Consider the following 14,450-nt stretch of genomic DNA (forward strand, 5'->3'; position numbering starts at 1 on the left):
AGTTGGACCTGCTTGGGAAGGTCCATACAAGGTCGTTTGTTACTCAGACAAGGAAGTTATTATTTGAAGGAATTGGAAGGCAATCCACTTCCTCGTTCTTGGAACGTGGAACATCTCAAGAAGTACATCAGTGAAAGATTGCCTGGCCTAATAAGCTCTACTTGAGCACCTTGCCTAAAGACACATCAGATAAGTGAGATCTAATTATTTTTTCTTTCAAGTATTTTGTTAAAGGTATTTCCAGTTTGTTGTTTTCCTTGTAATTTCCTCGTATATGGGGAATGCATGAAATAATAAGGCTTGTTCAGCCATCCTTTTTTTAATAATAAAGTTTGACAAAATGTCAAAACTAAAGTTCAATGACAAAAGGAAAGTTACTAAAATCTAGCAACAATCACAAAACAAGAATGACAAAAGCTCGAATGACGAGTGAAACTCGTAAATGTGGTAAAAACTCGAAGGGGTTAAAATCACAAAATATGGTAAAGACTCTAATGACAAGTTAAAATAATAAATGTGGTAAAAACTTACAAGATAAGTTAAATCACAAGCTAAAATCACAAACGTGGTAAAAAACTCACAAGATGAGTTAAAATCACGGCAAATGGTAAAACTCCAAATGACGAGTTGAAAATCATATACGTGGTATGACTCTAACAATGAGCTGAAATCACATGGTAAAATCTCAAATGAAAAGTTAAATTATTAAGCGGAGTAATAAAGAGCAAGCATGAATCATAAGAACTTCGAAGTTCTAAACAAGATAAATGCATTGTTCCTCAAACAAAAGCCTCAAAACAGGAGGCATCTATTGTTTCCAAATTTCAAGCCTCAAAACAGGAGGCATCCATTGTCTTTAAAATGGAACAAAAAAAAATTACTTAAAATTTTTATTCAAGGAATATTGACTATCTCCTCAACACGGTTCGCCTTTGTCTAGCCTCATCACTAGCTCTTCTTCAACAACCTTGGTAGCTTCAGCAATGGTTTCACTTTCTTTTTCATTGGCACCATCAGCCAGGATCTTAGTGTCAATAGCTTCAAAGTCCAGATTTTCAAAATCAGCTACATGGATATGGTGCTTCATCATCCAACAACAAAGAAGCTCGAAGCCCTTGAAGTACTACTCAAACTGCATGTCAGAGAAGCGATCAAACTCCAGGAACTTGGCAATCACCTTTCCATGCTCCTCGTCAATTCTCAGAAGGGCAGCTTGGACCTCCTTATCTTTCTGAATGACGAGCTTCTTCTCAATCTTCAGTGCTTCCTTTCAGTTCTTTCACCTTCCTTGGCTTTGGTCGACTAGTCCATAGCTTTAATCAGATCCTTCCTCAACTGTGAGCTTTCAGTCTTGACGGAATCAACCGTGGAGTTGGCCTTTACTACCTTCTCCTCGTTGCTCAAGTAGTCCATTGTTAAGCGAAGGAGACTTACAAGAACCTGAAAAAAAATAAAGGTTAGTAATTTTTAACAGGTTTAACTACTTGACAAATGATGAAGAAATGTTGAACAAAATACCTACACTAGTTTATGAATATGACGGATGACCAGTTCGTGAATATGACGGCTGACCAGTTCATAAGAAAAGATAGACGAGAGACCTTTAAGATCGTTGTCAATAATGACATTATGAGCTCGTCCAAGGGCAGTAGAAGGGCTATCCCAAACACACTTGCCAACCTTGGCCTTCACTTTAAAGCGTGTGGTCGGAGGGCTAAAGGTCATCATCTCGAGGGAGGAGTAGGAGAAGAAAGAGTACAAAAAAGCGACTAGAGGCAGGAGTTTCGTCTTTCCCTTCATCCAGTTTACTTTTCTTTGATCCAGGGGTAATGAGAGAGGGGTTCATTCTTCAAGTTCTTAATACGAGTATACTTGTCTTTGCTGTACCTAATGGCCACTTCTGCAAAGAGAAGGTTAGTAAGGTGGAAATCTATAAGGTAAAGACAAGAAAGAACTAAAACCTATTCTTCTCTTCCGGGCAATTTCCTTCAAAATGTACACAGAAGGCTCAGGTCCAAGACAACACTCGTATAGACGATAAGGGTCAACCAGCTCGTCAAAATCGTCAATTGTGAGGGTAAACTCAAGGGTTGCCTTAATTCATCCTTGGTAGTGTTCCTCTAACAAAGAACGATCAACAACTGCAAAAGATGAGACAAAAAAGAGATTATAAAGCGGTAAAACTCAAAACAATCTGTTTAATGAAGAGGAAGAAAGAGACGCACCAAGAGATGGGATTTTCCATTTCCATAGCTGTTAGGACATATATGTTTTAACTTGATTAAGAACATATGTCACTTAGTTATGTAAATTGGCTAATCCTTTAACAAAACGCACTTTACTTGTAATTGGGTAGTTCTAAGTGTTTTAATACTTCAAGAAACAATGTTTCAAGGTCAAGTGTTGAAGTCATCAAGTCTGTCCAAGAGAAAGCAAGCTGAAGTGCAAGGTTTTTAAAGCTCGATACCTTCTCGATAGCTACCTCGACACCTGCTATCTGTCGAGATTTAAAAATTCAGATTTCCAATTGATTTTCTTGGATCCGTGAATATGTTTTTGGGCTTCTTTTCTTCTAACCCTAAACATATAAAAGGATTATTTTAAGAGCCGTTAAGGGTGACACAAGTTGCATTATCATTAAGCAATCTCTGTTCAAGCAAATTGTGATCAACAGACGAAGTTCTTAACCTAGTTCATCTTCCATCAAGAAGTTGCTGTGTATTTGCACCGTAGGGTTTTGTAACCAAGCATCTTCCTGCTATTCATCATAAAGGATGAACTGAAGAACTTTGCAGCAACCATTCTTCCTTAGTTGGTGTTCTGAAGTCGCGTACTTGGATCCGCGCATTGGTTAGTCACGTACTTGGGAGCCGTGCATCAAAGGAGGGAACTGTCACTACAGAACAATCCAATTGGGTATTGGGTAAGGGTTCAACTATAGGTTGGTAAGGTACTTGGGATTCCTTTACTTGTAACCGCTTGATTTGATAATAGTGGAGTTTCGGGAGTGGTGACCTGAAAATCACCCGGTGGGGTTTTTGCCATTAGGGTTTTCCCCATTCGTAAACAAATCACTGTGTTATTTATTTTCCGCTGCTTATTTAGTTGTTGGTGATTTGTTTGTGCTTCCATAAAATTGCATGATTAATTGATTAATTAATTACTTGGCTAAATTAATTAATTAGGGTTAATCACAAGGGGTCATTCAGATTGTGACCTATCAATAGCAACCACAAGACCTCACCCCACAGGTCGTCAAACATGGTTTCCAATCTAGATCCAGAAATGAAGAAATATCGTGACTTCTAGTCACTAAAGGAAGTAGGGAAGCTACGAACGATTCTAGACTCCCTATTCCAAGGTAGAAGTTCAAAATACCCATAATGGGTGGAAGGCTTCAAATGATACAGGTAAAGAAACTCATTCATGGTAATCATGTCCCCATCATGGACAAACACCTAGATTGACATGCAACCAATGATTGTCCTTCATGCATTAGAGATGAGCTAACTAGGTGCAACATTCAAAGCAGAAAGGAGCTGCATAATAAAAGGATGAACTGGAAACAAAGACCACATGAAAAGCAGCTTTGTAAAAACTCAACTTGCCATGGGTAAAGGTGCATTCTTTCTCATTAGGATGAGGTAATCTAATAGATACCCCCTCAGGGAGTTGAAAACTTTTGCAGATAGATTTCAAATGCCTCATCTCTAAAAGGCAAGACTCAGAGAGAGCATGAAAAGGAAGACGGAGGAATTTTTGAAGAAGAGGAGGGTTTTGAAGACGATGAAGGTTTTGGCATTACAATTTCAAAATCTTTGTCAGAGGACTCACCACTTGATGACAAACTAGTTTCTAATTCACTGGACCTAATGTTGCTATCCCTATACTCTATGGGAGTGATCTCTAGATGATGGACGATTAGAGGACGACGAAGCAAAGGGTAAAGGCCAATCAAAACAAGCCTGAAAGCCCCACAATTTCAAGGAAAAAATAAACCTACTTAGGGACGACGTCCACCAGAAGACTCAAGAAACACTCCTAACCTAGCAAAATAGAATGAAACAGAGGGAGTCTCCTTCCTAATAAAATCAAAATCAACCATTAAGAGAGAAATATGAGTCTTATCGTGTAGAAAGTGTAGGAAATCTCTTTTAGTTTTGGACTCCAAGCTTAGTGTATAACGAAGAAGAAGAAGAGGAATATGAGAAGGCTTTTTTGATAAAAAAAAAGGAAATGAATTCAATGCGCGGGAAACTGAAGGAAAACCTACACGTCCGACCAACACAAACATGAAACGTGGCGATTAGCTGACGAAAATATTGGCCCACAATAAATATGATGGGATGAGGATCTCGGGGCATGTACAAAGTGATCCGCCCAAAATGGACTTTTCATGTTTCTTAGCTCGTTTGCATGATAGACGACAAAGGAATAAAGGGGGCAACTGACGAGTAGCATACAAATGATCATCCATCATTCACAAACTGTCACTAACAATGACAAGTAAGGGTATGGACGAGCGTGCGTGCATTAACTCCAAGCAGTAATCAATAAGTGAGCAATGAATAGCAAAAACTGTTACCTTCATCCAATAATGTAGAATTAAGGATCGGTTATGGGTAGAAAACATTAGAGTTAAATTGCCATCATTAAGCATTGATTACCTAGCTGCAACATAACAGTCAACTGAGTATTAACTCAGCCTAAGGCTATATAAAGCCAAGAAAAACAGGTAAAAGGACACAAACACACACAACTATAAAAATTATAGTTTTTCCAAAAAGAGAATAAGCTAATTTAAGTATTGGAGGGTTCTTGGCAGGCCCCACACTAGTGCCCTTATCCACTGAGTGCTTTTTGTGGCACAAGTTTTATAGGTTGTCCATCAACTGACTCGGCAAATTATTACTTCATCAGATACTATTTTCTTAAATTTTAAGTGATATTGGTATAGTTAATAGTTTTGTAATTCAACTGGATCTCATGATATTTTCAATAGAGACGGATACCAAAGTTCAAATTCCTCATTCTTTATTATTGAAACTATCGAATTATCAAATATCAAAATATTAAAAAAATGATATTTATGTAATTTACTGAATATTGTATGGGCTTTAAAATATTTTATGTTCAAAATTGGGTTTGTAGTTGTTGCTGGCCCATATATTAGTAAACAAGTGAAGATGGCTAGAATGATGGGCCCTTTTAACATGGCTTCGGTTCAAAGTCTGTCACAGAAGGCTAACCAGAGCCGAAGCTAAGGGCGTTTATGATATTTACCCACACTCTTGTACCTATAAATAACTCTCTCTCCACTCAGCAAAAAAAATAAATAACTCTCTCTTTAGTTTAGGGTTTCACTCTCACAGTCACAGGCAATTGTTCGCTGCCTATCAAGGACGCCGTTGTTCTGTTAACCAGTTAAGCACATCCCCTTTTCTCTTAACTCTTGGAATTCCCATTGAGATTTCACTTTGCTTCTTTATGCTTATCAAAATCCATATCTATTTTACGAGCTGGGTTTTTGTTTTTGAATTTTCATGTTAGAAATATGAGGTGGTGAATGGAGAACGAGATGATGAGGAATGTGTTTCCCTATTGGTTTGATTGCCGATATGATGGCATCAATCATGTATTAGCTCTAGTTGATCGTTCTCCGTCTCCACACAAAATCAAATATATACAATTTAATTTTGTTTTCTTTCTGTATTTTTATTAAAAAATAAAAGGCGGGTTTGGTTGGTTTTCATGATTTTAGGAGTTGGGAGAATGAAATGATGACTGAGACATATTTGTTTCCCTATTGGTTTGATTGCCGTCATGATGGCATCTTTATGTATTAGCTCTATCTGATCATTTTCTTCCTTTATACACAGTTTTGGATTTTGAAAATGCTCTTTAGTGTAGTATTTTTGTGGCAGTTCTAAGAATGTGAGTTACAGAAGATACTCTTAGTGTAGTCCTGTTCGAAACAGAGGAGGTTAAACTACTGGCAAGACTGTTTTAGCAGTTGACTTAACTAATTTATATTAGTGTAGTCTTATTCTATGAACTACTTTGGTTGGCCACAAGCAACTGGCTGATTTGGTCAACTAGAGCTGTTGGGTTAGGATCCAGTGACTAATAATTTTATTTTTCATCTTAAACTTGATTAGCAAAATTTGTGGAGAATGAAATGATGATCGTTATATGTTTCCCTATTGGTTTGATTGCCGTAATGATGGCACAATTTGTATTAGCTCTATCTGATCATTCTCTTCATGGTATAATCTTCTCGTTTTCTTTATCTTCAGAACATTGTCTTAGCTTTTATATGTAGCAATGAGAACTTAATTCTTTAAAATGCATAGGGCAGGAAGAAGAAGAATGTGCCTAGAGAATGCAGGCAACATGCAATGTGTTGTTCTTGTCATTTTGTTTTGTAATGCATTGAAATCCATTTGTGAAAGAACAGTGATTGTTTTCTCCAATATATAATTTATGGCTATAATGGTTGTTATTAATTTTTCTGAAAACAATTGATACATTGAATTATTAATTATCAATATCATATGAAAATTCTGCTATGAATATATGGTTGATGAAAGATGCTTTTTTCATTTACCCACCGATAACAGGGGAAGTGACTTTTATTATATTTAGACTCTTCTCCTATCGCACACTGCCTAAACAAGGTCTTTGACTCCATGTTTAACTCCACTGAAGTCTAGAAAATTTTAGGTAGGGATTGTACCAGTCTACCAGAGAACCAGAATTGGACTGAATGGAGATGGGAACAGCTTGGAGGGTGTGCTCAATGCTAAGATTGTAATTGTAAAAACTTGTATTGATTTTTCATTTGTTGGCAAGTGTCCCAGTTTTTATTCCCTATTGGTTTGATTGCCGTAATGATGGCACAATTTGTATTAGCTCTATCTGATCATTCTCTTCATGGTATAATCTTCTCGTTTTCTTTATCTTCAGAACATTGTCTTAGCTTTTATATGTAGCAATGAGAACTTAATTCTTTAAAATGCATAGGGCAGGAAGAAGAAGAATGTGCCTAGAGAATGCAGGCAACATGCAATGTGTTGTTCTTGTCATTTTGTTTTGTAATGCATTGAAATCCATTTGTGAAAGAACAGTGATTGTTTTCTCCAATATATAATTTATGGCTATAATGGTTGTTATTAATTTTTCTGAAAACAATTGATACATTGAATTATTAATTATCAATATCATATGAAAATTCTGCTATGAATATATGGTTGATGAAAGATGCTTTTTTCATTTACCCACCGATAACAGGGGAAGTGACTTTTATTATATTTAGACTCTTCTCCTATCGCACACTGCCTAAACAAGGTCTTTGACTCCATGTTTAACTCCACTGAAGTCTAGAAAATTTTAGGTAGGGATTGTACCAGTCTACCAGAGAACCAGAATTGGACTGAATGGAGATGGGAACAGCTTGGAGGGTGTGCTCAATGCTAAGATTGTAATTGTAAAAACTTGTATTGATTTTTCATTTGTTGGCAAGTGTCCCAGTTTTTCAGTTGTGGATTGGTGGCTGTTTGGAATAATATACTCTTAGGTGCTCAGTTGTGAATATTTTGATTGAAATATTATCTTTAAAAAAACAACCTTGCTTCGTTTAATTGATTGGAATTGGAATATGTTATTAAAGGGAATTGCCTTATATTTGAATTCAATAAGCACCGCTTTTACTCTAGAACCTCTCAAATAATAATTCTTAAATTCATTTGGTGCATCCGTGTGCATGAACTCCCCAATCTATTGCATGAATATGGTTTGTCCACCTCCAGATTTTGCTGTAGGGAGCAACTATTCTTACTAGAGGCGACTAATTAGTAATGACAACAATGTTTGTTCTATTAGGTTCACCAACAGAAACACAAGGATGTGCCCTCAGCCTCTTTGGAGGAATTTTTTTTTTAACTGGTACTAAACAACCTAAATTCATATTTATTATGAATGAAATAGGTTCACGGTGAGAAGATTTGACATCCTGATATGGATTATTCTGTCCATAAATTAAGATGAGGGGAAATAGCCTTTATGTGATAAGACAATATTGGTAAAGACGAAGTTTAACTACAATATTGGTTTTAGTCTAAGGCTACAACTTTGTATAATGTCTTTTTATTGGAAGTGAATTTAGATAAATTCACATTTGAATTTTACATCTTTTTTTATTTTTTTATTTATTTTTATATATATACTTCATGCTTACAAATTTTTTAGAAAATTAAAGATCAATAATTATATAATTATTAAATTGTTTAAATTGTAACTTTTTATAGAATAAATTGATGTAAATAAAATAGTATAAAATTATAGATCATATAATAAATAATATCCAATTAATACAAAACTTAACATATGTATTAAGACTTAAGAGCGTTAATAATCAATTTTAGAAAAGTTTTGATACCACTTTTACGAAAAATGAAAAAAGTTGTCAAAATATTAATTTTTTTTTCATTTTTCATAAAAACTTTCTTTAAATAGATTATTAATCAGTATCTTTAGGACACTCGTTAGCATTTTCTTTTTATTAAGTAAGGATGTAGCTTTACATTATAACTAATTTTATAGTTAAAGTTTATCTTATTCATAATACGTTGTAAACCCACTTCCAAATTTACTGCACAAAAAGATATTGATCCTGATGTGAAGTTCGATTTGAATTAATACACAAAAAGATATTGATCCTGATGTGAAGTTTGGTTTGAATTAATAACAAATGTATGTTTATCTATAACAAAACAGTGCTGCTTCGTGCAAAACCTGCGAGATCAGTTGTCCCTTTTAAAAGCTCTGGTGTGATTTTAGTCTAGAACTAGAAGAGTCCATATAATTGAGCTAACGATGCAGGTGCCTGGAGTTCAAGTGTCTATGGGTGTCCCGCATGTCGAACCCCAAAAACCATATGCTGACTTGATCATATATTCATATCTGTTCATATCAGATTAGCGTTAGATTGTATCAATTGAGAATGTTTTTGGAGAAAATTTCCTGGTTGGTAATTTAATTTTTCTCTTCGCTTTTATTATACGTTGGCAAAGAAACCATTCAGCTTCTTTTTATATTTTCCAATGAATATGGTCAATTCTTACCAACAAATTGAGCGGGGATGACCATGTAAAGAACCCCAAAGAATAATATGTTACATATGCCCCAAAAGTTGTAGGCAGCTTACGCTAAATCCCTCCAAATTAGTTCAGGTACATAGCCAGCTAGCTTCAGTTGCCCACCTAATTCAGCCAGCAATAGGTAAATTTCACTAGAAGCTGGGTGAGATTTATCAGATGCTGCAAACTGATGAATCTTCCTTTCCATTTCAATCCAACTAGATCCAGGACATTTCTTTTTCCACTCCTATAATCTTCATGGCTGCCCGGATTTTTCCAACCTCACCCCATCTATTCACTTCAGCATACATGTTAACCAGAAGATTGTAATGGCCACTGTTGTTTGGCTCCAAAGCCATCAGTTCCTTAACAGCAACTTGAGCAATCTCCAAGTTTCTGTGGACCTTGCACCCACCTGACAAGGCCCCCCATATAATGTTGTTTGGTTCAACTTTCATGCTTCTTATCAACTCTAGTGCATCTTTAAGCAAGCCTGCTTTGCTCAATAGATCAACCATACATCCATAGTGTCCAACTTCAGGAAGGATTGAGTAATCATCTGTCATGAGATGCAGGTGCCTGGAGTTCAAGTGTCTATGGGTGTCCCGCATGTCGAACCCCAAAAACCATATGCTGACTTGATCATATATTCATATCTGTTCATATCAGATTAGCGTTAGATTGTATCAATTGAGAATGTTTTTGGAGAAAATTTCCTGGTTGGTAATTTAATTTTTCTCTTCGCTTTTATTTATACGTTGGCAAAGAAACCATTCAGCTTCTTTTTATATTTTCCAATGAATATGGTCAATTCTTACCAACAAATTGAGCGGGGATGACCATGTAAAGAACCCCAAAGAATAATATGTTACATATGCCCCAAAAGGTGTAGGCAGCTTACGCTAAATCCCTCCAAATTAGTTCAGGTACATAGCCAGCTAGCTTCAGTTGCCCACCTAATTCAGCCAGCAATAGGTAAATTTCACTAGAAGCTGGGTGAGATTTATCAGATGCTGCAAACTGATGAATCTTCCTTTCCATTTCAATCCAACTAGATCCAGGACATTTCTTTTTCCACTCCTATAATCTTCATGGCTGCCCGGATTTTTCCAACCTCACCCCATCTATTCACTTCAGCATACATGTTAACCAGAAGATTGTAATGGCCACTGTTGTTTGGCTCCAAAGCCATCAGTTCCTTAACAGCAACTTGAGCAATCTCCAAGTTTCTGTGGACCTTGCACCCACCTGACAAGGCCCCCCATATAATGTTGTTTGGTTCAACTTTCATGCTTCTTATCAACTCTAGTGCATCTTTAAGCAAGCCTGCTTTGCTCAATAGATCAACCATACATCCATAGTGTCCAACTTCAGGAAGGATTGAGTAATCATCTGTCATGCTCAAAACATCCTTCGGCCTTCTTCAACAAGTCCTGCATGAGTGCAGGCACTTAGAACACTAATAAAAGTAATTCCATTAGGTTTGATCTTCTCCCTCTCCATTCCCCTAAACATCTTTAGCGCTTCATCTGCATAGCCATGAACTGCAAGCCCGTCTATAACTGAATTCCAACAAAACAAGTTTTTCTCCCACAACTTGAAGAACACTGAAAGTGACCTATCTAAGCTCCCACACTTGGCATACATATCAATAAGCGCAGACCCAATATAAACATCAACATCAAATCCATTCTGCAACATATAAAGATGAATTTCCTTTCCTAAATCAAGAGCTCCAAGATGGGCGCAAGCTGATATAACAGTTGCCATGGTCACTTCATCAGAATGGATCCCATTACTCGTCATTTTGTTAAATATTGCTAATGCTTCTCTAAATTTCTGGTGTTGAGAATAGCAAGCGATCATGGTTGTCCATGAGATTATATCCCTTACAGACATCTGATTGAACAACAACTCTGTAGAATCGAAATTCCCTATTCTTGCATATCCATCAATCATAGTGTTCCATGTAGCAGTATTCCTCTCAGGCATCTCCCCGAACAATCCCGTTGCAGAACTCAAATCCCCCGTACGGACATAAGCAGAAACTATAGTAGTCCATGCATAAACATCTCTATCAGGCATTTCATCAAACACCCTTCTTGATCTACCAATTTTGCCAAAATTCGAATAGAAATCAATCAAAGCAGTCTGAACAAACACATGTGAATGAAACCCATTTCTCCAAATGTGACAATGTACAGCTTCACCAAAACCCAAAGCTGAAAGCGAAGCACAAGCCTTAATCAACGATGAAAACATATAACTTGTTGGCATAACTTCAGCTCTCAACATATGTATGTAACATTCCAAAGCTTGAGTAGGGTGAAAACAATGAACAAAGCCCCTTATCATTGCATTGTAGACAAAAACATTGGGATTTTCCATGTGGGTAAATGCTAAAATTGCGTAATCTATTCGCAAAAAGTTGGAGCAGGCGCTAATAAATTGGTTCACTAAAAAACAATCTTGGTTTGTGCTGGTTTTGATCATAGAGGCAAACACAGATCCCACGTTCTTTAGGTTGGAACATGTCTTTAACTGATCAAGTATAGATTGTTTCGGAGTGAGTCTGTGTTGGAGTGGTTTTGGAACTGAAAAGTGGTTAAAGTTAGTTATGGATTTCATGTACTTCACAAACACTGCTCTAGTTGATTTTTTTTTTTTTGGTTGAAAAGTAATACTATTCAGATTCCACATTCATAACCTGATCTTTTTGTTTAAAATAAGATCTCTACAGGAAACTCTAAGGAAGATTGCAGAAAATCACAACTCAAATCAGACCACCAAAATCACAAATTTCAATGGAGCTCCAAAATCTGGTCGAATCCAATTCAAACCCAAATTTTAGAATCACAGCCCTAAATTTTAGATCGAATCAATGCCTCTAATCAACTCAATACGCTAACTGAACATGCAAAGCTTCATCGATCCACCAAAATCGCTGCCTTCCTTGGCCACACCACAGCTGTCGAACTCCTCCTCACGCTCAGCCTTCCTCATGTCATGAGGCAAGATTATTTCACGAGGCCAGATAGAGAGGTCAGTGAGAGACAGATCAGAAGCCACAGAGAGAGACAGAGGCCGGTGAAAGAAAGAATAAAAGAGAGAGGAAAGGGGAAAGAGAGCCAGTGAAAGAAAATAGAAGACGAAAGGGATAACTAATCATAATTATCCAACTATATAGTTAGTTGGCCCGGTTTGCAAAATATATTATTTAGTAATATCTCAAGTCTCAAAGACTCGATTTTGGCTTTATAAATCGACTCTTTGAGGCTCGGTTTTTCTAGTTTGACGTGGTCGAGTTCCACGTGGAGTACACTTGGAAATCGAGTCTTAGAAGCTCGAGTTATGACCGAGCATCCATGTGGAGTATACCTAGGTGCTAATAATACACGTGGAGGCCACTTAGATCTCGAGTCTTAGAGACTCAATTACCGAGGCTCAAAAACTCGATTTTTAAATGTGGTCAGTACCGGTCATGTCTGGGTCGTGTCTGTGTCAGTTAGCATGTGTGAAGAAATCAGACCTGTTTTCAAATAGGGGATTTTTAAAAAATAATGTCTCACCTCTCCAGTCTCTCACTCACCCTCTCTCTCTCACACGAACCAGTCTCACGGTCTCTCACTCACCCTCTCACCCTCACACTTCAGGGCCTCTCTCACTCACCCTCTCCCTCTCACTCTCACACTTCAAGGCCTCTCTCAGTCACCCTCTCCATTCTCAGTCACCCTCTTCTCTCACTCAGTCTCCACTCTCACATTCATCAGCTTCGGCGAAATGTTTGGTAAAGCCATAGTGAGGTGTATGTATGCGGTCTCTTCACCTAAAGTTTGATAAAGTCCACTCTCACTCACAGAGCTTTGATCAGTCTACACAGTCTGTGAAAACCCAAAAAAAAAAGGTGAGAAATAGTGTTTATGGAAAATGAGTTTCACTGTTTGGTTGTCGAGAAACATTGGGTTTGTGGGTTCTCTTTTGAATTTCTAATAGAACTGTTAAAAAAGATCAAAGTTTTATTGTTGTTTGAGATTGAATTGGTTTGTGGAATCAGATTATGTTTTTGGGTTTGTTTATATTTGCTGAGGATTTAATTTTAGTGTTTTGTTGGTTGCTTCTATGATGAGATCCAATTGTTCACAAGTCTATAGAAGTTTTGATTGAGTTTATGTTTAATGGTGTGATGGCACTATGTTTTAATCAAGAGAGAAAGCTCTAGTTATTTTTTGTGATGTTTTCTTCGCCCGGTTTGTTTTTTTACATGGATGCTTAAATTGTGAATTTAAAATTGTGTAGAGGTCAGAAAAATACAATATGTTGCTCTGAAGTTCTTAGTTATTGATATGTGTTAAAAATAAGGCTGATTTTTCAATGAACTTATATGTGAATGTTGATACTTCAAATTATAGTAAATTTAGGTTTTGGAGACTAAATTTGAAGAAGTGTTTCTTTTGTTTAGGGATCTTTTTTGTTCACATTTTTTATGCTGTAGAGCCTGCAAGTTTACATTTGGTTCACTCCTAGAGAAAAGAACAAACAGAAATTGTAAAACAATACACTTGAGACTTCCATAACTCAGTTGGTTGTAAAAGAATTAATAAGATTTAAAAAATTGTACATAAAAGTCAACAGCTAAAACTTAAAACAAACTATACCCAAAATACTTGTTACTAAGAAGCTTAGAAAGGTTAATTACTTTTTTTTTTCTTCTTTTATATTTATATTTGTAACGAATCCAAATGTTTAAATTAGTTTGAAAATTGGAAGAGCTATGCAATACAATTAGTTTGGGTATTATCCTATATTTTCTATTTAGTTCCTTGTAGAGTTTTTTTTTTTTTTTTTTTTTTTTTTTTTTTTTTTTTTCTGCAAACTATAAATTTTCATTAATATTGAAAAATGCATCACACAGTCAACACTATTGTTTTCAAGAATTAAGTACAAGTCAGCACAAGTCCAACCAGGCAACCACTCTAAATAATCTTTAACCCAAACCATGAAAGTCATTACACTTCATGCCAAAAGATGATAAATTGTGGGCTACTTTGTAAGGATATGAAATAGAAAAGGCTAAAACAATCTTTTACTCTTATATATATATATTTATCTTTTCTCTTTGAAGTTTGTTTCTTTTCCCTGCCCAAACACACACACCTCACTATTCAGAGTGAATGTAGCACCAACTTTTTGGTTAGAAAAGATTGAATATTACAGTCAAGTAGGACCAAATAATTTAATTTTTTAAGTTAGAAAAGATTGAGGACCAAATAATATAAGAAATTTGAGAGTCAATTCTCACGTATACTAAAAATC

At 36.2% G+C, this 14,450-nt stretch overlaps 1 protein-coding gene, 2 non-coding genes and 2 pseudogenes across 3 annotated transcripts; 4 read left to right on the top strand and 1 right to left on the bottom strand.

The window, feature by feature from the left end:
* The first annotated feature begins 5,571 nt into the window (after positions 1-5,571).
* On the top strand, positions 5,572-5,658 carry LOC111998928 (small nucleolar RNA Z102/R77). Its single transcript, XR_002881520.1, has one exon. It is a non-coding gene; the product is annotated as a small nucleolar RNA Z102/R77 (small nucleolar RNA).
* A 112-nt stretch (positions 5,659-5,770) lies between these two features.
* LOC111998927 (small nucleolar RNA Z102/R77) lies at positions 5,771-5,862 on the top strand (annotated as a pseudogene).
* A 309-nt stretch (positions 5,863-6,171) lies between these two features.
* Positions 6,172-6,258, top strand: LOC111998934 (small nucleolar RNA Z102/R77). The gene has a single exon (XR_002881525.1). It is a non-coding gene; the product is annotated as a small nucleolar RNA Z102/R77 (small nucleolar RNA).
* Positions 6,259-6,849: 591 nt separating this feature from the next.
* On the top strand, positions 6,850-6,928 carry LOC111990579 (small nucleolar RNA Z102/R77; annotated as a pseudogene).
* Positions 6,929-9,062: 2,134 nt separating this feature from the next.
* Positions 9,063-12,312, bottom strand: LOC111998869 (pentatricopeptide repeat-containing protein At1g06143-like). Its single transcript, XM_024030988.2, is given in 3 exon segments — positions 9,063-9,381; positions 10,216-10,541; positions 10,544-12,312. Coding segments are annotated over 3 exon segments (1,800 nt in total). The 5' UTR covers positions 11,838-12,312; the 3' UTR covers positions 9,063-9,201.
* Between the last annotated feature and the right edge of the window lie 2,138 nt (positions 12,313-14,450).

The sequence above is a fragment of the Quercus suber genome, unplaced genomic scaffold, assembly GCF_002906115.3.
Source record: "Quercus suber isolate HL8 unplaced genomic scaffold, Cork oak 2.0 scaffold_831, whole genome shotgun sequence".
In the NCBI taxonomy this organism is placed as follows: Eukaryota; Viridiplantae; Streptophyta; class Magnoliopsida; order Fagales; family Fagaceae; genus Quercus; species Quercus suber.